The following is a 23,389-nucleotide window of genomic DNA, read 5'->3' on the forward strand; positions in this document are numbered from 1 at the left end:
GCGAGAACCCCTCCCGCTGGGCACGGGTTCTAGCCCCGGTCAGGGTTGTCCATCCCGAGCCCCAGCCTCTGGCCTCACACACAACATCCTGTGCCCGCAGTGGGGCCATTAGCACAGCAGTGTGGCCGCAGGTACAGGGAAACGGCACACGTGTAAATGGAATTTTAGGCAAGATTTTAAAAAACTGAGGGAGCAAATGTGTGATGATGCAGAAGAATATCCAGAAAACTGTTAAGTGAAGGAAAACCCAAAGCAACTCCCACACAGTGTGTAATTCCTGTGGAGACGCCGTGTGTGTGTGTGTGTGTGTGTGTGTGTGTGTGTGTGAGAGAGAGAGAGAGAGAGCGAGCGAGCAGGCAACACCCTCCCCCAGCTGCACGTGCAGAGAACTTTCTGGAAGGACATGAAGCTGTCGTGACTCATGGTTTCCCTGGGGCCTGTGGCGTGAGTCGGGTGAGGGTTTGGAGGGTCTGGTTTCCTGCAGGCCCGATTTGCAGGACTGAGTTTGGGAAGCTGTGTGCAGCCTACTTTTCTCGTAGTGGTGAAGTCAGCAGGATGAAATCTTTACGAGTTCGAGTGGGTATGAACGCTTCCTCATTACTTTCTATGGCTTTGTTTTTCTTTTCAACTTTTGTATTTCTCTGTAATAGGAAGAAAAGCAGGCCACCGTTTCACTCTTATTTTATGACGCTATGCATTTCTTTAATTTATAATCAGCCTGCAAGTAGACTCAGGCCCCGACTCTTCAAGGACGGATTTAACTGTCCTGCCCTGAGGCGGAGGCTAGGAAGACGCCTACTCCCGCCACACCCGAACCCTCCGACCCGCACCCCTCCGCACGGCAGAGGTGAAGGGCCACGTTCGGGGAGAGCTGGGGGACGGGACTCACCTCCCAGCAGCAAGCCCAGCGCGTCGGGTCCACTTACCGTAACGGGTTCTTTCCTGGAAGGCAATTCTCAGTTACCTCCCCACCCCCAGCCCTGATGCCACCCTGCTGGACCCTGCGGGGCAGAGGGCCTGCCCCCTGCCTCTTCTGACTGAGAAGCACCTGCAGCAGCGAAGGTTAGTTCAGTTACTCAGAAACGTGGCTGGAACCCCCGTGCCGCTCCCCGTGGTTGCATCTCGGCAGCATGGCAGGGAGCCCCCGAAATGGATCCTGATGGGTCCTGTCCCAGATCTGGGGGTGGGAGGGGCTGAGGGCGGGGCGTCTGAGTGTCCGGTGGGTGTGCACCTGACTGTGCTCCGAGGCAAGGCTTTCCACCCCCAGGTGGGGCCGCCAAACTGCCCAGGCTCGTGCTACCCGGTGCGTGCCAACTACCGCTTACCCACACCAGACGCGCCTTCAGAGAGATTGCGTCCCAGGTTATTTTTAACCAGAGCAACTGTCCTCTTTCTCAAGGCTGTTGGCAGAGACGCCCCGGCCTCAGGGACCAGGGACCAGGGACCAGCTCTGCCCCCGTCTGCGAGCCTGGGAGTGGGGGGTGGGGGGCGGGGGGCGGGGCGCCCTTTGTTTCCCGGCTTCATCAGTTATTTGTTCCAAGAGTGAGTTTTAAGATCTAGTTGATTAAAACCGAGGGCCAGTGGGTTAAACGCAGCGCTTGGGACATCATGACGACACCACCTGACTGCTCCTTTCGCTGTGGAAACTGCGAGAACGCAAACGCCGCGCCCGGGCGCTGCGACGCAGGCTAGGGAGCCAGAGGCTGGCAGGCGTTGAAACTCCGGCCCCCGAGCCCGAAACAGGCGGTGGTGGGAGTCCTGCCACCGGAGGGCCGTCTGAGCAGAGCCACCGTGATTAGTGCTGCAGGAGTGAGTGAGCCAATAGCGTTAGTTTGGCGAAGGAATAAAATACACCGATTGTCCAAGAGACTCTTGGTGAGCAGTGTATTTGGAGGTTTGAGGCCGTCAAATCCAGACGCCAGCACGGCACCAGGCCTGGGCCGGGACAGGAGAACGTGCTCGTAGGACAAACAATGTATTTTATGCAGCAGTTAGGGTTCAGTGGTTGGGAGGCAACGGTAACGTGTCCTGCGAGCTGCGTGTGGCCCCCGAGCCGGGGCCAGGCCTGCGGGGAAGCACTTTACTTCTCCTCCGAGGACAGGCGGTGCAGAGTCTCGCCCAGGCGGCCCAGCTGCTCCTTGTGCTCCAGCTCCCGGTACAGGCCCGCGGGGACGGCGTCCAGCCCATGCAGCAGCCCGAACAGGCAGCCCGCGATGGCCCCTGAGGCCCCGCTCTCACCTGGAAGGAAGCAAGGCCCATAGGGAGCTCCCAGCGCCCCTGTGCCCGCAGCCCTGGGCTCCCGGCTCAGCCTCCCCCGGGCAGGGCCGCTCAGCCAGAGCCGGTGACAGGCCCCAGCCTGACGCCCGTGCAGGCTCCCCTCCCACAGCTCCCGGCCCGAGGGCTCCTCGGCCCTGCGCTGCCCTCCCTCCCACTCAGCTGCGGTCTGGGTGCCCTCCTCTGATGCCACCCCTCCCTCTGCCGCCCCAGGTCCCGCTGCCCTTCTCTGCTCCTCCTGTCCTGGAGAGTGCCATGTCCCCACCATCTGGGCACCAGGAGGTCCCAGCAGGGCTGGTGGGGAGCCCGTGCCAGCGGGGTGCCTGCCTGGAAGCCCCTTATGTCGCGCCGCTCGAAGGAGAAGTAGCACTGGGTGGAGAAGCGAGGCGCCAGCATGGGACCTAGGGGCGCCACGGCCCGACCCGACAGCACAGCCCAAACAGGCTGCCTGCGTCTGTCTGGATGAGAAGGGCTCTGGCAGCCTGCGAGCCCAGGGCCTCAGAAAGGCATCTCACCTCCGTGGAACATGGCACGCTGGCAGAGCTCCGCCCAGCTGCCCTTGGCTCCCAAGAGGGCGTCGTAGGCGATCATGGGAGCATCGTGGCCTCGCCGCCCCCCTCGGCCTTCTGAGCTCCACTTCCTGTAGGTCTGGAGAAAGAGCCATGGGTCAGGGCCCGGCCCCGGAACCACGCCAGGGGCACTGGCACACTCGCTCTGACTTCAGCCAGGGGCCTGCCATCGGCTTGCTCGCCGGGCGCCCACTTGACGTCCCCTGTGTGCCGGGCATTGCCCCAGGGCTGTGGAGGGACAGTGAGCAGGAAAGACGCTCTCCTGTGGCCCTCACAGCCCTGCCCTCCTGCAGATAAACAAACGTGCCAGCTGCCAGGCAGCGGAATCCATGACAGAAGCAGAGCCGGCCAAGGGGCCTGTGACAGGGCTGCTGTGATGACACAGCCAGGAGCCACTGCGTGACATGTGGGCTGGGAGGGCAAAGGGGCAAGCAAGGCCCGGCAGGGGTGCCGGGTGTGGTCAGGGCTGCGGGACTCCACAGGCCGCAGGGCAGGGGCAACAGTGGCTCAGGCAGCTGGTGGCTCAGAGGGGTCCCTGTGGGTCTGTGAGAGGGGCCAGGGCCAGACAGGAGCCAGGGAGGTGGGTGCAGGCAGGCCACACTTCTGCGCCTCAGCAACAGAGTCAGTGCTGGTTTGGGGCAACAGCGTCTCCACTGGAAGAACTGGGGTTTTGCACTGTGCTGGGGAGCCCCGTGAGAGGGAAACAAAAGGGTAATAGGAAGCAGCTGAGAAGGGAAGGGTGGGCCCTTCCTCTCCCCCTGCGCCTTCCCAACACCTGGAATGCAGACGTGCTGGCTGGAGCTGAAGCAGCCAGTCTGGACTATGAGGCATGCTCTCAGAACAGCAGAGCAGCCAGATAGAAGGATCTTCAGCTCCTTGCCGCAAAGGATATGTGACTCAGTTCAGGATTCCCTTGACATGGGGATAATAAACTTCTACCTTGGTTAAGCCACAGTTACTCAGGGTTTTCTTTTTTTTTTTTTTTTTTTTTTTTGTCTTTTTGTTGTTGTTGTTGTTGCTATTTCTTGGGCCGCTCCCGCGGCATACGGAGGTTCCCAGGCTAGGGGTCCAATCGGAGCTGTAGCCACCGGCCTACGCCAGAGCCACAGCAACGCGGGATCCGAGCCGCGTCTGCAACCTACACCACAGCTCACGGCAATGCCGGATCGTTAACCCACTGAGCAAGGCAGGGATCGAACCCGCAACCTCATGGTTCCTAGTCGGATTCGTTAACCACTGCGCCACGACGGGAACTCCCAGGGTTTTCTTTTGTGCTACCAAACATGACCAGAATGATTTCAGGCACTTAGGGGTTTTCACAGCATGGGGAATGCCAGTGGTTTGCACAGACTTGTTCATCCTATGCAACCTTATATCTCAGCCCCTAGAAGAGATGAAGTGAGATGGACTTTTTAACGATGGCATTTTCAATTTTTCTAGCACAAACCATGCTTATAACCAGAGAAAATGAAAAGAGAAAAACGAAGTTGTCCATGGTCCCCCATGTGCGGCTGCTCCTTCAGCCTTTCTCTACTGTGGGGTTCCCACGGACGGGGGTCCCCGGGCGGCTGCTCGGCGTGGGGCCCTGGACAGCGCCCCCGCCCCCTCTGCCCCAGACATGGCGAGAGCTCACCTTGTCCCTCTCCTCTGCGTCATAGTGGTCGGGGAAGGTGGCCCCACTCTCCGAGTCCTCACTGATTTTTCTTTCCTCCAAGTAAAACTGCCACTTCGCTTCGAAGTAAAACCAGTGCTCCTGGTACTCTAAACGCAAACAGCAGGTGGGCAGGCTGTGGTGGCCGTCCGGCTGGGTGCCGTGAGCACAGGCGGGAGGGACAGAGCAGAGCCAGCGCCCCCCACCCACTTGGGGTGAGTAGAACCTGGCACGCCGCCTTAGCGATTGCTCCAGAAATTGGCACGTGCTCAGATTCGCAGCTACTTTGAAACTGGCAAGGGAGACAGCTCAGAATTAGTGACGCGCTGAACTGAGGTGGATTTTCCTGAAAACTCTGATCTTGTGTGTTTTTATTCACTCCACACTGTGCCTGCAAGGTCAGGAGAGGGCGTTCGTTACCCTACTTCACAGCTGGAGACCCAAGTCCCAGAGGCACTGAAGCCATTTTTTGGAGTTGCTTGAGGAGACATTGTCTCAGAAAGTCTGGAGCAGCAGCTATACCAGCTCATGGGTGACGGGGTGGGCACCTGCGTCTGGAGGACCCGGTGGGGGTCCCGGGCATGCCTGGGCCCGCCCTCGGGCCTCCTCCATGGGGTCGGCCTGTCCCGCGGTCCCGCAGCAGGCTCCTGTTTCACCGAGGGCAGAGGACGGGCCTCCCCCGAGCCGGTCTGTCCAGATCTGCTCTGCGTCGGGGAGGGGACCGCCAGAGCAGGTGCCAGAGGGGCTCACCTGCCAGGTGCCGGATGGTCTTCTTGCAGTAGTCCTCGGCCAGCGGGACTGCCCTCAGCATGTCTCGCCCCCACTGCTCCAGCCGCTTTCCCTGGATGGCGTAGGAGGCAAACAGGGCCGTGCACAGTGACCCTAGGAAGCCTGGGGTGAGAGAGGGTCAGGGGGGCACTGTCACACCCTTGCCAGGTGTGGTCCCTGCCACAAGACCCTGGGTGACTTCTCAAGTTTCCATTGTTTGGGGTGGGGGGGCAATACCCACCTTTTAAGGGCTGCGGTGGGACACGCAGTTCCGCACCCAGGCGAGCGCTGCCAGGCTGCCCCCGTGAGCACTGCAGGGGCTGGGCCGCCCTGGGGAGGCGCGGGCTGTGACCGTTTCTAGGGCAGGGAGGGGCGTCCCGTTCTCACACCCAGGGTCCCGCTGTCATCCTGACCCCCACGCCACCCCCCATCATGGGCTGTTTCAGCTCCACAGTCTGGGGCGATGCTGTGCAGGTAATAAAAATGATTCGAAACCTGAGAAGGGGCGTGATGTTAAAATGTACTTTCTGGGGGAAGCTCCTGGTGGTCTAGAGCCTTCACTGCTGTGACTCGGGTTCAACCCCCGGCCTGGGAACTGAGAGCCACATCAAGCCGCCGCACACCACGGCCAAGGAAGTCAGTAACTAAAATGCGCTTCCTGATCTTAGCTGTGGAGCCCAGTCGTCATCCCGGAAAGGCACACGCTAGCCGGCCCTCAAACGGTGAACTGCATCTTCGTACGAGTGGGCGATAAATTAGCACTGTTTCAGACCTTTAAATTCTCCACCCAGACTCCTGTGCTCGTGGCATCGTCTCCGGATGCTCAACCCCCTCCTGCTTCCCATTTGCTTCTGGGGAAGTAACCTTCACTTCCCCAGCGGCTTCTGGGGAGGCCTGCTCCTGTGCCCCTTCGCAGATGCCTCTCCGGCCCCCGGGCCAAATTACGTGAACTTCCTCTTAAACTTAAAAGTCTAACAGACTCATCTGTGGGCTGTGGCTTAGACGTGGCACCTGCAGTGGACTCATCAGCAAGTTTGCCACATCCATGGCTTGGGCACCATTGTGCCCGAGGCCATGGCTCACACCCCAGTAGGGGTGCTTCTCAGAGGGCACAGGGCAGCTCTTGCAGCTCAGTGGGGGACACCAGTAACCCTGGACGCTGCAGGTGACCTTGAAAGGAGCCTGGTCAGGGAGAGCAGCTGGGAGCCTCAACCTCCCGGCCCAGGGAGAGCACGTCACTGCCCTGCCGGGATGAAGGTGGGTCATGAGAGCTTCCGATAATCTTCTTTTTTCTTTTCTTTTTTTTAAAGTATTTTTATTTCTATTTATTTCCTTTTTTTGGCTGTTCCTTCAGCATGCAGAAGTTCCTTGTCCAGGAATCGAACCCGAGCCACAGCAGTGACCCGAGCCACAGCAGTAATAGTGCCTCATCCTTAACCTGCTGAGCCCACGAGGGGAGACCTTTTCCTTAATTTCGGAGCTGGCTGCCTCCCTGGCGGTCCCACAGGTGGGTGCTGGGGAACTGCCAGCCTGCGGCCCTCCCTCCGGGCCCCGGGCGCTGCGTGCAGCCCAGGGGTTTTACCATCCTACGAGCTCCGTCCTCACCCAGGAGCAGCGGGGGCTCCAGTGGCCACAACATCCTGCTACAGGGAGGGGACAGAGGCTGGGCAGGGACCTGGCCGCGTGCTGCCTCCCTGCCGGACGATATGACAGAAACGCCGGTTCCCGGGATGCAGCCCAGATCCCAGCCTCGTTCAGAAACCCTGCTGTTCCTTGTCTTTTATTCTGACGTGGTGGATACTGAACCCAGGAGCCCCCTGTCCTGTCCCACGTCCCCACCCTCCCCACCAGCCTGCCTTCAGCTCCAAAGCAGGACTTAAGCAGAACTGAAGGTCAAAGAACCCCACCTGCGGACAACAAGCAGACCAGAGCCGGCTGCGGTGGCTCGAACCCGTCTTACCCGTGGGGTGGTTGTGAGTCATCCGGCCACACTCCACGCTGACCTCCACCAGCGTCCCCAGCCGCTCTGGCTTCCAGTACCGCATGCCCACACACATCGCCTTGGTGGCAGCGCCAAACCCCGAGCCTATGCGGGTCGTGGAAGCTGCATTAAGACTTTGCCACCAATAATTCTGCCTCTGGCAAGCCGGCTTTCATGAGCAGTATGAAAATGTACAAAAACGTATGTAATAACTTTCTATTTATTAAATATTATGTTTATCCTACTGTCATTTAAATGAGTCAAAAATGGGGAAACGGCCCACCTTCCTGACAAAGAAAAGAGATGCCAGAAATTGCAAAGCAAGCATACGTCGGAATATATGCAGCCCTTAAAATGAATTTCTTTGGCCCCACCATGGCCCGTGAAAGTTCCTGGGCCAGAGACCGAATCTGAGCTGCAGCTGTGACCTGAGCTGCCAGAGACAACGCCAGATCCTTAACCTGCTGTGCCATAGCAGGAACTCCCTAGAAGGAATTTTTGGTGGTGTGGGGAGATGCTTGCAGTGTGCCCGGCCCAGTAGGTGTGCGCACAGCACACTTCCCATCACGCTGACTCCCTCTTTTCAAAAACGGCTTCACTGGGTTATAATTGACATACAATCAGCTATTCTTATTTATTTATTTGTCTTTTTAGGGCCACACCTGTGGCCTATGGAGGTTCCCGGGCTAGGGGTTGAATCGGAGCTGTAGCCACCCACCTACACCACAGCCACAGCAACGCCAGATCCGAGCAGTGTCTTCGACCTACACCACAGCTCACAGCAACGCCGGATACTTCACCCACTGAGTGAGGCCAGGGATCGAACCTGTGTCCTCATGGTTCCTAGTCAGATTCCTTTTTGCTGCGCCACGACAAGAACTCCCAGCTATTCATGTTTAAAGAATGCTGGTCTTGTCACGTACACCAGCAGCTAAATACAGGTTGTTTATCCAACATGCCCAGGTTTTCTTGTGCGCCTTCTGCCCTGCCCACCACCTGCAGATTCATGTGCATTTCCTGGGATTCACACAGAAGCTACTCTTTCCTGCCTGGCTTCGTTCACTTAGCACGACTGTCTTGAGAGCCACTCCTGCGTCATGTGTGGACACAGGGGGCAGCTGGACTCCACCGTCTGGACGGAGGGATGGCAGCTGGTTTATCTGTTTCCTGCTGATGGGCACTTGGCCTGTCTCCAGTTTGGAGGCGGGGCCCAGAAAGATGCTGGGAACCCCCAGAGCCAAACCTCGTGCGGACAGATGCCGCCTCTTCTCCCGGGCAGACTCCTTGGGGCGGAAAGTAGGAGGAGCTGTTTCCCAGGTGGGTGCACTGCCGAACCCCCGCCGGCAGCGCCCCCGGGACCGCGTTGTGGGGCTCGGCTGCTGTCAGGTGCAGCGTCTCACCCTGGGGCTCCTCCCGCAGCGCAGCCACCAGTGGGGTGGGTTGGCCCTACACCTGTCCTTGGTGACGTGCTTCTTTAAATAGTTTCCCATTTTTGTATTGAGTTGCATACCTTTTCATTGCTGTTTTAAGAGTTCTCTAGACACTCTGGACTCAAACCCTTTATCAGATGCATGCTTTGCAATCCTGTCTCCTGTGTGGCCGTTTCGTCCTCTTGGCAGGTCCTCTGAGGCAGAAGAGCGCATCTGGGATGTGTTCCTCCCCCTTGAGCGCCTGGGGGGGGGGCTGTGGACACTGGGGCTCCTGCTTCGTTGGCTGTTCGTAGACCCCAGGGTTCCACCTGGCCCCGGGGTGTTTCCTCGTAAATTCCTTCTCAGATGTCTCGCTAACGGGGACCTGTTTAGTCTCGAGGGACCTTTGGTGGTTTATATCTTTCAGGGAGTTTTTCTACTTCATCTAAGATGCTACCTTTGTTGGCTTATCACTTTTTTAAAAAACGTTTTGCTTTTTAGGGCCACGCCTTCGGCCTGTGGACGTTCCCAGGCCAGGGGTCGAACGGGAGCGGTAGCCGCCGGCCTCCGCCACAGTCACAGCAACACGGGATCCGAGCTGCCTCCGTGATGGACACCCCAGCTCACGGCAACGCCGATCCCCGACCCACGGAGCAAGGCCAGGGATCAAACCCACATCCTCATGGATCCTAGTCGGGTTCACGTCAGCTGAGCTGCCACGGGAGCTCCCGGCATAAGAGTTTTAACAATATCCCTTCACCTTCCTCTGGGCTCAGGAGCGTCTGCAGGGACGTCGCCCTCTCACCGTTGGTGCTGGCATTTGTGGGTTCCTCTTCTCTTCTTGATCATGTCACCTGGAGGATTATCGATTTTTTTTTTCTTCTGAAACAAACAGCTTTTTCTTTTGTTGATTTTCTCTGTGGTTTTCCCGTTTCTGTTATTGATTTTCACGTTTTCCTTTTTTCTCCTCTTTCCTTTGGGTTCCATCCGCTTTCCCTTTTCTGGTTTCTTGTGGTGAAAACGAGGCCATTAGTCTGAGGCCTTAGTCCTGAGATCTCCAGAACGTGCCTTTATCTGCTTCTTGACGCAGCTCTATCAGTTTCGCGTCATATATTTTATTTATTTATTTATTTTTGTCTTTTTGCTATTTCTTTGGGCCGCTCCCGCGGCATATGGAGGTTCCCAGGCTAGGGGTCCAGTCGGAGCTGTAGCCACCGGCCTACGCCAGGGCCACAGCAACTCGGGATCCGAGCCGCGTCTGCAACCTACACCACAGCTCACGGCAACGCCGGATCGTTAACCCACTGAGCAAGGGCAGGGATCGAACCCGCAACCTCATGGTTCCTAGTCGGATTCGTTAACCACTGCGCCACGACGGGAACTCCCCATCGCGTCATATATTTTGAGGGTTTCTTACATACACTTTTATTATTCCTCCCAATGAAAGGATGCATTTGTCACAACGAATTTTGTCACTTTCCCTGGCAATATTCTTCACTGTCTGTTTATTTGAATAGAGTCACTCCAGCTTTCCACTGATCAGGGTTATATGATATGTCTTTTCCTATTTAACCTATTTGTCTTTGTTTTTATTTTATTTTATTTTATTTCTTTTAAGCGCCGCACCCGAGGCATATGGAAGTTCCCAGGCTAGGGGCAATCAGAGCTGCAGCTGCTGGCCTACACCACAGCCACAGCAACACCAGATGCTTAACCCACTGAGCAAGGCCAGGGATTTTTTTTTTTTTTAATTCCACAGGTATTATTGAATGCCTGTTATGTGCTAGATTTCGTTCCAGGTTCGCGGGACACAACAGAAAATAAAACGAAGGTCCTGCCCTCACGGAGCTGACAGTCTAGCATTTACGATCACCTCACCTGGACACCATGACCATGGGCCCCGTCCCTGCACCTCTGTCGTCAGCCACTTGAGGCGGGAATAAGGAGGCCCGGCTCAGCTATGGGTAACCAGCTGGGTGTGCTGGAGATGCCAAACAGGACGCCACCCCCAGCCCGAACGGGAGACAGGACGTCACCCGAACAGGAGACAGGGCTGGAAGTTGACTTTTAATAAGTACGAGGGGGAGAGGGCACGGGGACGGGAGCAGGTGGTCTGCTGTGGGGCCGCCCCAGGGCCTGGGCTGCTGCTGCTGCTGCCTGGTGGCTGCCTTGCTGGCTGGGTCCCTGGCCTTCTCCGCAACTGCCACCGAGTCTCCCTGGCCTCTTCCTTAGCCTCCTCGGCTGTTTCAACAAGGGTTTGGGGAGCGGCCTCGCTTTGCCGCTTGGCCAAGAGGCATTCAAAACCCTGCATGGTCTTGGTGACCTCACTTTTGAACCGGGCGAGACCGAATCCTGCACAGCTCTGGAGACACCAAATAAGCTCGAGGAGCGCCCGGCTTCCCGGCGGATGTCAGTCCAGCCGCTGTCATCAGATTCAGGCGGTGAACACATCCTTCCTCCACCACCACCAGCCGGGCGTGGCTGATGTTCTGGCTCTGCGGGTCCGAGACAGAATCCTCCAGGATGTACCCGGGTGAGCAACACTGGAGGCGGGGCCTGAACCCGCATCCTCGTGGACCCTCGTCGGGTTCGTAACCACTGAGCCGTGAAGGGAACCCCGTCTTTGTATTTACGACGTCTCCCTCCTTCCTTCCTTCCTTCCTTTCCTCTTCTCTTCTCTCTTTCTTGCCGCCCCCACAGCATATGGAGTTCCTGGGCCAGGGCTCAGATCCAAGTCACAGATGCAGCTTCAGCCACACGGGATCCTTAACCCACTGTGCCAGGGATCAAACCTGCATCCCAGTGCTCCGTTGTGCCGCAGCAGGAGCCCCTGAGATGCGTTTCTCACAAGCAGCACAGGGCCGGGACCTGCTTCCCATCCAGATCCGCCTCTGCCTTTTCTTTGGGTCCTCAGACGTCCAGCTGCTGCGATGACTGATAAGGTTCAAGTGGGTCATCTCGTTACGGGTTTTCTACGTGTCCCATTTGTACCCATGGCTCTTTCCTGCCGTTTGTGGACGGCCTGTCACTGAGCAGGACGGCCCGCGACCCATCTCGGGGTGGAGGACAGCGAGGACCCTAACGGTGCCCAGCAGGAGGGGCCTGCAGAGCCCAGCCCCGCGCCTTCTGCACTCCCGCCAAGCCCAGCGGTCCCACAGGGAGCGTTGCGTGGTTCTCTGGGGGCTCCCTCCCCGGGCAGACGCCGTGCTGGACAAGGCGCTCACGGCACCCACAGTGAGGTGGCGTCTCCAGGGGGGGAAGCAGCCTCTGGGCTGAGGGCTGGTCCCCAGCGAGTACCGCTAAAACGGTTCCATCTACACCTTGCTGGCCCAGGCGTCAGAGCAGCTGCTCTGGGTTCCCTGTCATGGGACACTGACCCGCTTCGAGGCTCGGTTGAGACCCTTCTGCTCCCACCCCACCCCCTGCTGGCATCAGGCATTTGCTTCTACGTTCTCGATAAACTGGGCGTTACTTTTAATGCCAGCTATCTTTTTTTTTTTTTTTTGTCTTTTTTTTTTATCTTTTTAGGGCCGCACCTGGAGCATATGGAGGTTCCCAGGCCAGGTGCCGGCCTACGCCAGAGCCACAGCCATGCCAGATCCAAGCCGCGTCTGCGACCTACACCACAGCTCATGGTGATGCCGGATCCTTAACCCACTGAGCGAGGCCAGGGATCGAACTTGCAACCTCATGGTTCCTAGTCGGATTCGTTAACCACTGAGCCACCATGGGAACTGCCAGCTACCTTTTAGAGGCCTAAATAACCAGCTAACCTGCTGGTCACTTGACGTCTTTTTTGTGCCCCTCTTTTCAGAACTCCGGCTGCAGGGCTGCTGCTGCTCTGACCTGGCCCCCTGGCTCCCTGGTGACCTTTCCATATTTTGGGTTCTTTTTTCTCTGAGGTCCTGTTTCGGATCGTTCCTATTGCTGTGCCTTCCAACTCGCTAATCTTTTCTGGAAATGTTAATCTCATAGTGAATTTTTAATCCCAGACAGTGTGGTGTTTTTCTGCAGAAATGTGATTTAGGTGTTTTTTATACCCACGTGTCTTTATTGGACTTTTGAGAACACAGAAGACACATTCTTTTGTGTGCTCACTGAGGCTGTCCTGCGTCAGTTCTAACTTACTGCCTTTTCTCTTCCTCCGGGGCCGTGTTCTCCAGACCCCCGGAGCAGCAGTCCTGGAGCGGGAGACGAGGACGCTTGCTCCAGCTCCCCGTGAACACAGAGGCTCAGGGGCAGGTGCCGCATGGGCTCCCTGATACGCTGGTTAAAGGCACAAACTTAAAGCAGTGGGAAAGTGTTCCTACAAGAAACCAGGGATGGTGACAGAGGAGCTAGGAGGCTGGTGTCCCCTTGTCCTCTAAACTGGTGCCCAGAACCGGGAGGGAGCAGAAAGCGTCCCTGACCTTTGTCGTTGAAGGGCGTGTGCCAGGCCAGGAGATAGTTGTCTGGCTTCAGCTGTGAGCAGCCCTCGATGGTGGCGGGGTCGGCGCGGTGCTCCGGAAGCTTCTCCAGGGCGTCCACGTAGCGCCTCACCATCTCGCGGTACAGGTCGTCCAGGCACCAGAAGTCTGGGGAGGAGGGAGGACCGGTCAGGCCGATGGGCGGGGCAGACGCAGGGGCGAGCTCAGGCAGATGGGCGGGGCCGGCCCGATGGGCGGGGGCCAGAGTGGCGGGTGGGGTCAGCCCGACGGGCGGGGCCAGAGTAGTGGGCGGGGTCGGCCAGGTGGGCGGGGCGGCAGCGACCATCCCCGCGACCAGAGGAGGACTTGGTGAGCGTCGCGCACATCCCTGGCTGCCCAGAGAAACCGGAATGGCTTTGGATTTCATTTAATTTCAGTTGCAGTTTGTCCTGTGCTTCTAGTTCCACCCAAGACTCTAGAAAAACCTGCAGCCCTTACACAGCCGACGGTCGATGCCGGTGAGGACCAGCTGGCCGGAAACAGCCTGTCCCTGGGCCATTAGGGACTCAGGTCCAGGCAATGGGGGGCTGCCCCTGGTCTCCAGCCCCCTTCTCCTCCCACCAATGCCGCAGCCAAGTCCCCACTGCACCCCACGTGGGGAGGCGTTCTGGGTTCGAGTGTGGTCCAGATCCCCAGGGTCCCCCAGATCATGGGGACCCTGAGCTCGGCTGGTCTCACGCCCCCCCCCCAGCACTGTTCTCTCCCAGGCCAGGCTCGAAGAGGTGTGACCTGCCTCAGGCCAGAGCTGGCAAGGGGATTTCGATAGCAAAGCCTGAGCATTTCTGCCCTTCGATGAGTGCACAGCGTGGTGGGCAAAGGCTGCACACCCTCCACCCGGGGCCCCGGGCGCCTGGTCACACAGGAGCAGAGCTGGATGTGCAGGGCAGAGGTGCGCCTGCCCAACAGCCTGACGGCTCTCGAGTCCAATCTGTGCTGGCACCACAGGCCAGGCTGCGGCTGCAGCAAGGAGCAGGGCTGCCCCTGTCTGGGTGGATTCCCTGGCTCTGGGGGACCACCCACCCCAGGCTCGGAGCAGGCAGGAGGGGCCGTGAGACCAGCCAAGGCAACTGAAAACCAAGCTGCCTCCCAGCAGGGCCCCAGCACAGAGCGGACGGCGGAAAGCAGCCTGCCAAGCAGAGCTCTGAGTGCCGGGCAGACCGGGGGAAGAGCGGCCGCCGGCCCCTGTCCACCTGACCTTCTGTCCATCCCCCACCTCTCAGCAGGGGAGGTCCCCACATGGCCTGGTCACTGCTCTGTCGCTGGGCACACATGGCGTTGCCTCCGAGGGGAGTTGGGGAGGGGGTGTGGTGAGACCTGGGTTGGGGGCAGTGAGTCTGCTGGTCTTGTGGAGGGTGGCCCTCCCCGGGTGACACTGAGGGACGCTGGCCGGGAGGCATGTCCAGGCTGTTTCTTGTCACCATCTCGGTCCCAAGTGAATAGGCCTGGCCCTTCCAGAGCCCTACGACGAGTCATTTTGTTCTGGGAAAACTTCCTTTTTGAAGGGGAAAAAGCTTCTTAAAAGCAACAAAACTCCTGTTGGTTTCAGGTTTGAGTCTTCAGAACTCAGAGCTTTGCACCTGCGCCCCCCCCCTGCTCTGTAAGCTTCCCTACTTGGTGACAAGGCCACGCCACCTGCTTTCCTCTGTCTCCACTGCCCAACAAATCCACTTACGAAACCGCCTGTGAGTCTCCCAGCCACCGGCATCGTAAGGAAGGCACAATAGCAGTGTCCGGTCACTACAATAAAAGCATTACCTTGCAAATGTCACTGTCTGGAGAGCTGGCCTGCTTGTCCCTGGGACAGGCCTGTCTCCTGCCGCCAGAGGCACTTGCTGGCTGCCCCCAGTGCCCCCCCCCCCCGTCGCAGTGGCGACGTGGCCACTCTGCTTGACCACGGTGGCAGACACTGCTCACTGTCAGATGCACACAACAGTTTGGACAGACAGACAGCTGCCCCGAGCCAGCCTCAGAGGCTCAGGGGGTGCCGCTCCTGGAGTGAAGCTGGGAAGTGGGGGCTCCCCTCTCAGCCGCCGGTGGCGGACACAGGGGCAGGCACACAGGAGCCTTCTGTGGATTGGATGTGTGTATTCTGGTCACGCGCCCACCTTGTGGGGTACTGGACCCCACGGCCCAGGTCAGCATCTGCTTCTGGTCCGCAATGCCTGTTTCAGAGACACCCCGAGGTGCAGGGGCACCCGCCCCCCACAGCCCCGTAGAGTGTTGGCTCAACGTACTAACTAGCGCCACGGGGAGTCTGCCTGTCTCTGGAAATCGTGTGAAGTGCTGTCCATAGGGCCCCTGAAATATTTCGCGTCCACTAGCCCCACGGGGTGGGATGGTACTTCAGTGCAGGTGCCAGAGGCTGTCCCGGTGCCAGTCCTGCTCTAGCACACTCAGCTGTGTGGCGCTGGCCAAGTAACTCAGCCTCTCTGTGCGCTGTTCCTTTATCTCTAATCCGCCACAATAGAGCCGACTTGTAGGGAGGGCGAGGACCAGATGCCCACGCCTGAAGTTAGAACTGTCCCGGGCCACTGTCGGTGCCATGTCAGAGTCTGCTGCATCACTGTTAACGTGGCTCAGAGCCCCTTCCACAGGCTCATTTGCTATCAAAGAAAAAGGTTGGCGTTCCTGCTGTGGCTCAGCTAGTTAAGAATCTGACTAGCATCCATGAGGATGCAGGTTCTGTCCCTGGCCTCACTCAGTGGGTTAAGGATCTGGCGTGGCTGTGGCTATGGCCGGAGCTGTAGTTCCAATTCAACCCCTAGCCTGGGAACCTGCATACGCTGTGGGTGCAGCCCTAAAAAGCAAAAAAAAAAAAGGAAAGAAAGAAAAGAAAAACTCTGGGCTGTTTGAAAACTAATCGTAAATGAACGCCAACTTGGATTTTGAGTGTGCTGAAAACCCGCACGCTTGTAGAGCATCGGAAGACACCCTCACGGGCGCCCAGGTGACTGGCAGGCCTGAGGCGGTGTGACAGCTGAGCCGCCATCCTCAGAATTCACACCCTGCATGTGGGGCGGACTCCGCCCAACTCCTGCCAAGAGGACGCAGCCTGATCTAACTGGCACATTCCCACCGCAGACAGGCCAGCTGCTACCCTGGGGTCACCGCACAGATGTGGGCGCAGCAGGACCCAGGAATCTGCCCGGCAACCCACACACGGGCACCATCCACACTTTGCAGCTGTGAGACTCAGAAGGAGGACTGTCAGGCCTGTTTGCTGTGACGCTGTCTTATCTGTGGCGCCTGAGCTCTGCCCCCGCTGTCGCGTTCCTGTGCAGTGACAGCAGAGCTAAACCAGCTCCCAGCTCGGATGATGACAGGGGCACAGGGAAATGTCAATTCCTCCGACTCCAGGGCTGCTCAGGTTCTAATTTTGCAATGGCACGCCGACAGCCCTCACGGGTTTTTAAAGAGCAGATACTGGGGGAGAAGTGGGCCTCCCATCACACACCCGCTGTTTCTCTGAAATTCACGGAAAACTTCTTCCTAAAGTCAACCTGCTACTTAAAGAATGTTCAAGAAGCGCTGTCTCCCCCAGATCCCACCAACTCTACAGCGTTTTCTTAGGACAGCTAAGAAACCGTAGTGACCGCGGTCGTACTTGGTCAACGGCATTTTCACCATAATTCCCCGGAACGGAGACGTCATTCCCAGACAGTAGCACGTTAACGCGTCCGAGTTTCAAACGGGCTTATTATTTTACATACTTTTGAAGCAAATTCAGAAGCAGCCTTCCCATCTGCAGTGAAATCGGAGGCCCTCATCCCAAACGGCCCCCAGGGAGCGATCAGATTGGTTTTAACTCTGGACACAGGCTCGGCAGAGTGAACGCCTACAAACCAATGAAGTTCCAGTTTAGGAAACCGAATCTGCAGGCGCACAGAGTGAAGTGCCCGCGTCACCGGAGAGGCCGAGAGGGCATGTCCCATTCGTTGGGGACCCTAGTGGGTTACAGGGCGATGTTGCAGCCCAGCAGCGACCCCACGCCTGGCTCGTGCTCACCGCGGAAGCCCTGCTGCCTGCCGTGCCCAGAGCGAGGTTGCGCCTCACCTGTGACCAGGGCCTCGGCCGTCGCCATGTGCATGATGGTGTTGTCGCTCACTGGCCACTTCTCGGGGGCCAGCACCAGGTGGTCCAGCCCCCCCACTTTCTGCAGCTCCTCCTGGACCCTGGGGCCCGAGGCGCTGTTCTCCATGAAGGCATTTCTGTAGCCAAGGGCGTCCCCCACGGCGCCCAGCAGCATCGCTGCCCGAAACTTCTCCATCTCGGCGGGCGGCTGCTCTGCTCAGCCTCTGTGGCCTCGCCTTGAGTCCGCCCGGCCGGCCTCTGCTCTGGTCATCGCGTCGCCGTCAGGAACCTCCCCAAATGCCAGGCACTCCTTTTCTGTCTCTGCAGGTGGCACCAATGAGAAAGCCATCTGGACCTGCAGCTCACAGGCCTGCGGGAGCCACGTGGCCGGCGTCTGCGCCCTACAGGAGGGGCCCCCGGCTGTGGGCGCCAAGCCCGACTTGAAGTGGGGCGTGTGTGCAGTGCTCTCGATCAGAGGGCACACTCCCGGGGCTTTAAGTCTAGTCAACGAAGGCCCTGCGTCCAGTGTGTCACTGTGCCTGCGAGGACCCGCCCCGGCTCCCTGTGCCCCCTCCCCCGAGACCATGCATCTGTTTCCTGTCTCCGTGGCCTCGCCTGTCCTGGAATTGCAATTACACGCGGTGCGCTCCGCGCCTCTGTGCCTGCTCCTGGATGGGCGCCCGGCTGACTCATCTACTACATGCACGGATTCATTCCCAGGAAACCTGCTGATTATAAAATGTTATAAAGGCAAAAAGCACACTGAGCTGCAGCACGATGACCACGCGTGTCTCCCAGCTCCGCGTCCGACAGAGGCTGCGCAGAGAACAGGCCCTTGGGGTGTGTGTGCGAGCCGAGTGCAGAGCCCTGGGCCTCACAACCGGCCACCCTGGACCGTCACACCTTCAAAGGCCCGAGGTTCACAGAAAGAACCGTCACCCGAGCCCTGAGGCTGGGGCTGTGTGTAAACCAGGGGTCTTGACTGGAAACCAGGCATTGGGAGAGCTGTCCTTCTCTGTCCCCAGGCCCCTTGTCCCCCGGGGCCTGGTCGCAGGTCAGACCAAGTGGAAAGTGTCACACCCAGATGTAAGAAGACTCCCGGGAGTCCCCACTGTTGTCCTGCAGGTTGAGGACGCAACACAGAGTCTGTGAGGATGCAGGTTTGATCCCTGGCCTCACTCAGTGGGTTAAGCATCAGGCATTGCTGTGGCTGTGGTGTAGGCTGGCAGCTACAGCTCCAATTCCACCCCGAGCCTGGACTTCCATATGCCACAGGTGCCTGTGGAAAATAAAAAAAAAAGAACATATCCGATAAAAATAAAGATTCCTGATAGAAGGTATATTTGAAAAAGTGTATATACACATATGACCGGGTCACTTTGCTGTACGGCAGAAATTGACACAACACTGTAAACCAACTTTATTTATTTATTTAGTTTTATTTTTACAGCTGCACCCAGGCACATGGAAGTTCTCAGGCTAGGGGTCGAATCAGAGCTGCAGCTGCCAGCCTATGCCGCAGCCACGTCGGATCCTTAACCCTCTGATCAAGACCAGGGATCGAACCTGTATCCTCACAGACATTGTCAGGTTCTTAACCTGCTGAGCCACAACAGGAGCTCCTAAATCAACTATACTTTAATTGAAAAAATTAAAAACTAAAAAAAAAAAAATATTCTTGCCATTCATTTGTGGCTCAGTGGGTTTAAGGATCTGGCGTTGTGACTGCAGCGGCCCAGGCCACTGCTGTGGCATGAATTCCATCCCTGGCTTGGGAATTTCTACATGCTGCAGGTGCAGCCAAAAAAAAAAAAAAAAAAGTTTTGTTCAATAACAACATACTGAGATGCACTTAAATGAATAGGTAGCACCTGTTCAAAATGTGGTTCTGGAAAAGGGTTCCAGCCAGCACCATTCTGAGAGATTCTGAAGAACAGCAGGTCCTGGGTGCGAGGGACGCAGGCTCTCCCGCGGGACAGCCCCTCAGACCCCGCCCCGCAGGTGGAAGGGCTCTGGCTGAGAGCAGAGGGACGGCCCACGCCGGTCTCTTTTGCTAAAACGGAGGCAGCAGAGACCGCTACTGAAGATGCCAGGAGCAACTGCACCACCTGGCCTATGGCGGCGGCAGGCGAGCTCACCCACGCTCACCCGGCACCCGGGCCCTGGCAGCGCACCAGGGATGGGGATGCAGCCGCCCCCGTGGAGCCGGAAGCCGAGACGGCCGCATCATTCCGTTAAGTTAAAGCAACACAGCCACGTGTGTTATGTCACCCACACAGAAGGAGGGGACGCCGTCCCGTCCAGAAAGTCTCGGCAGGCACTGAGACGGCACGGGGGCACGTACTTGTTAACTGGTCACGAGCGGTTAACCCATGAACCTCCAGGGTCTTACAGCTCACGTTCCGAGCACCCAGTTCGCTACCAAACACCATCTCAAGGAAGCCGCCACTCGGAGCAGACAGTGTGACACCTGAAAAGGTAGGTGCATGACTCCCGCTGTGCCTTCGGGGTCACGGCCTGGGCCGGGGCGGTGGGCTGGCCGCGGTGGGTGAGTCCCCGTGTGGTGGCTGCTCCCCTGACGTGGGACGAGGCTCTGAGGTCCGGGGCAGGGGTCTGAGCAGCCAGGGAGAGAATGCGAGGCACCAGGACACCGAGAGGAAGCCTCAGTGTCCCCGGAGTTCTCAGCCCTGTGACAACGGGGCCTGAGTTCACACTGGACAAAGAGGAAACCCCTAACTTTGGGAAGAACCTCTGTCCAATTACCAATGTACAACTCCCTAAAACACCGTCCCCCCATAACTTCAAATTCCAAGAATACAAGTCGCAGACCTCCGTGATTTGTGCAGGACTATCGAGTTCTAGAAACTTCTCTGAACAGAACACTTACATGGCAGAATCCATGAGCCTCAAAGGGTTTTTGTTGAGGTTTTTTTGTTTTGTTTTGTTTTGTCTTTTTGATATTTCTTGGGCCGCTCCCGCGGCATATGGAGGTTCCCAGGCTAGGTCCAATCGGAGCTGTAGCCACCAGCCTACGCCAGAGCCACAGCAACGCGAGATCCGAGCCGCGTCTGCAACCTACACCACAGCTCACGGCAACGCTGGATCGTTAACCCACTGAGCAAGGGCAGGGACCGAACCCGCAACCTCATGGTTCCTAGTTGGATTCGTCAACCACTGCGCCACGATGGGAACTCCTTTGTTGAGGTTTTTATTCAAGCCAGCTCTTTTAGATACAACCTGTGCTCTTAGGACCACACACTTACCGGGAGGCCAGGAAAGCTTATGAGAGCCCCAGGCCTGCACCTCGTGAGGGGCTGGTCCCGCCCAGACCGGGTCTCCAGGCCTCAAGCCCCTTTCAAGACGCCTGTGCTCGGGTACAAACAGCTGGCCCGCACTGGGCCCACGCCACCCTCACGTGGTCCGTGGCTGTGTCCCGAAGCAGAGTGAGCCACAGCCCCTCTGGGCCCACTCTCTGTGTGCGGGACATCTCAGGGACTGTGAGATAACCCCGCTGATCTGCCCCCGGGCAGCAGGCACGCGTGCGCTGTGCAGACCGTCCCAAGAATGACGAGGCAGGGCTGCAAAGAGCTTTCCTGAAAGAAGGGCAGGTGCCACTGGGCCGCCTGCCTGGGCAGCACCAGGGGACCAGGGGCTGCGTGGCGCAGAGATACCTCCCCTGCATGTGAGACGGCCCTGGAACAACAGTGTGTGTTTGCCCTGGTTCCAGGTGGGCACGAGCTTACGAAGGGCGGGGGGTGGACGTCTCTCACCTCACAGGTGGTTGAAAGGAGCCAACCCTTGACTTTTATAATCTGCCACCACAGATGACATTTTTTCATGGAAAAACTTCTTTTTAGGGGCAATGAAACATATTCTTAAAAGAGCACACTTTATGAAGCTCCCTAGGAAGGTCAACGGACGTTATCAGGGTAAAGGGACGCGCGGACAGCTTAGGCTGAGGCTTGCAGATGTCATGCGTGCCCTGGCCGGGCCGTGCACGCAGCAACACAACCAGAGGGACAGCTGGGGAAAACAAAAACCGCCAAGAAACACAGACGTCTGACGATTCAAAAAATACAAATCCCAGCCCTGGCACCGAGTTCCAAGGGGTCAGAACCCATGACGACCCTCTCAGTTACGGCACGTTTTCGGCAGCCTGACCCTCTGTCTCTTCAGCAAGCGGTGGGCACTGGCGTCGGCCTCCTGTCACCAACACAGGAGTCACGCACAAGCTCCTACAGCAGCGGTGAGGCCCCGACTGCAGACGCCCACGAGCCGCGGTGGCAGCGACTCCAGGCGGGGCGCGGGCCTGCAGTTCAGGACGGGTCGGCTGCCCGCGTGAGCCACACACCTGACCAGCAGCTCCTGCAGGGCGAGCTCACCTTTCCTCTCGCTTCACCCCGATCTTCTGCCTACAAAGGGCTGCCTTTACCCCCCGTGACCACCGGCCGTGCGAATTCCACGAAATCATCTATGAGAACAGGCCACGCTCCTAGAGGAAAGCAGGCAGATTTAAAAGAATCAGTGATTTATATTCAAAGTATCTTGCCACAATCCAGTCTTTATATTTCAAGAATTCCAGTGATTTTAAGTGTCTCTAGCCAGTTTCACTTAACGAATTGACTAAAGTCGCCCACGTGTGCTCCAGCCAGACCAGGGCCGGCCCAGCCCGGGACGACCTCCCAGCTCGCAGCCCTGCCCCAGGCCGTTGGGAATGGACAGAGGACCCTTTGCCTCCTAGGCTGAGCGACACAGCTGCTGTCCCCCTAAGCCCGAGGCTCTCCTCTCCCCAGGCCAGATGCCCCTCCAGGACCGGCCACCCCACCCGCCCCAGGTGGCCCCCTCCACGCACCTCATTTCACTCCACGCCTCCCCACAGCTAAAGATCCCAAGAGGCTGTCCAGAGCCACCTGTCACTCACTGGACATGCACACACAGGACGCCTATTGTACACGGGGGGTGGGCGAGGGCTGAGGACACAGACACACAGGCCCCGACAGGTGCTCCAGGCTGGTGGGCATGTCGCTCACTTTCTAGAACAGAGGAGTGGGAGGAGGGCAACGTCTGTCCAGGTCACCTCCTAGCTGGGCCGTGCCTGAGGGAGGGGACCCTTCCCTGACGGGGCAGAGCCAGCAGGCTCGCAAATGCTCCCCAGCCCTGGACGGCTGGGCGGGGCCGCAGCACGTGTGAGCGAAGGCAGCTGGGACCCTCCATCAGCTTCACCAGGCGATGGAGTGACCGACGGGCACACGGGTGGCGGCCCAGGAACCGACCGGCTCCGCGGTGCCGTCACGGGGCTCCGCACGCCCTCGCTGAAACACGCTAGTCCAGACGACTCACTGTCTTCTTGATTTTCAGTAAATACGAAGCTAAAATTTTCTTTTATGAGATTTACAAAACATAATAAAGGGAACATTATACTGTTGTCATCGCCTCATCTCGCAGATGGGGGTGCCACGTGTCAACGGGACCCTCCTGCCCGGTGCCTGTGTCATGACCACAGTCCCACGGTCCAGAAGTAGAGGAGTCAGCACCACCTCAGCACCCACGTCCACATCCATGTCAGCACCTCTGCCAGCACCCACACCCACGTCAGCACCCATACCCATGTCAGCACCCACACCCACATCCCAGGCTGGCATCCCCGGCCACATCCCTGTCAGTACCCCCGTCACACCCTGACCACGTCACCCCTGACTACCCCCTGCGACGTCTCGTACCTTCTTCGTCATAGTTAGACATGTCATCTGCAATCATATTTCCAAAGTCTAGCAGAAGGTTCCAGGTGTCCCTTGGGATTGATCTTTTGTGGCGTTCCTAACACACAAGAGACAAACCCCACCAGATTCAGGACACAGATTTAGCCGCCAGGGGTCCCGCTGAGAATCTCGGAACATCATTTGATGAGGAAAAAGCAGCTGAACAGAACCGTCGGAAGTTAAAATGCTGGAGGTGCTAAGAGCTACCTACGGCCAGAGTGCGAAGGCAGGAAGCCGACTTAGCTGCAAACACAGGCGAGTTGTATTTTGACCCATTTATTTTTGCACATACCAGGTGGTTCCTGGCAATGGGACCGGTCGATTTCTGGTGATGTCTGGGGCATTCGGTATTTCAGGTTTGCCAAGCACGTGGAGGAGGCCCGGGACCACCCCCCAGCCCCCGCCACCAGTGCTGCTCCTTCACTCCTGCAGGGGCTCCCA

At 58.0% G+C, this 23,389-nt stretch overlaps 2 protein-coding genes and 1 pseudogene across 19 annotated transcripts in view; all 3 read right to left on the reverse strand.

The window, feature by feature from the left end:
• Nucleotides 1,858–17,510, reverse strand: ADPRHL1 (ADP-ribosylhydrolase like 1). Of its 2 annotated transcripts, none has more exons than XM_003357909.5 (7): nucleotides 17,172–17,510; nucleotides 13,062–13,226; nucleotides 7,223–7,348; nucleotides 5,245–5,385; nucleotides 4,477–4,604; nucleotides 2,790–2,922; nucleotides 1,858–2,238 (listed from the first exon to the last, which is right to left on the reverse strand). In XM_003357909.5, the coding sequence occupies exons 1-7, from the start codon at nucleotides 17,383–17,385 to the stop codon at nucleotides 2,081–2,083; spliced, it is 1,065 nt and encodes a 354-aa protein (XP_003357957.2). In that variant the 5' UTR covers nucleotides 17,386–17,510; the 3' UTR covers nucleotides 1,858–2,080. The 2 variants fall into 2 exon arrangements, with proteins under 2 accessions (XP_003357957.2, XP_020921634.1); XM_021065975.1 differs by lacking the exon at nucleotides 17,172–17,510 and adding an exon at nucleotides 16,829–16,948 and having other exon boundaries at nucleotides 1,961–2,238.
• Nucleotides 10,345–12,903, reverse strand: LOC102160226 (annotated as a pseudogene).
• DCUN1D2 (defective in cullin neddylation 1 domain containing 2) overlaps nucleotides 13,147–23,389 on the reverse strand; it is a 35,378-nt gene continuing 25,135 nt past the window's right edge. For 15 of the 17 annotated variants that reach the window (XR_002336794.1, XR_002336788.1, XR_002336792.1 and 12 more), the window contains 2 exons: nucleotides 22,910–23,006; nucleotides 20,382–21,681 (listed from right to left, as the gene is read on the reverse strand). Coding sequence is in view for 9 of the 17 variants with exons in the window: in XM_021065976.1 (XP_020921635.1) it covers nucleotides 21,602–21,681; nucleotides 22,910–23,006 (177 nt within the window). In the remaining 8 variants the exon portion in view is untranslated. Of the gene's footprint in view, nucleotides 13,227–17,425; nucleotides 17,511–20,381; nucleotides 21,682–22,909; nucleotides 23,007–23,389 lie in introns of those variants that run through there. The other 2 variants (XM_021065981.1, XM_021065982.1) reach the window with 2 other exon arrangements.

The sequence above is a fragment of the Sus scrofa genome, chromosome 11, assembly GCF_000003025.6.
Source record: "Sus scrofa isolate TJ Tabasco breed Duroc chromosome 11, Sscrofa11.1, whole genome shotgun sequence".
Classification (NCBI taxonomy): Eukaryota; Metazoa; Chordata; class Mammalia; order Artiodactyla; family Suidae; genus Sus; species Sus scrofa.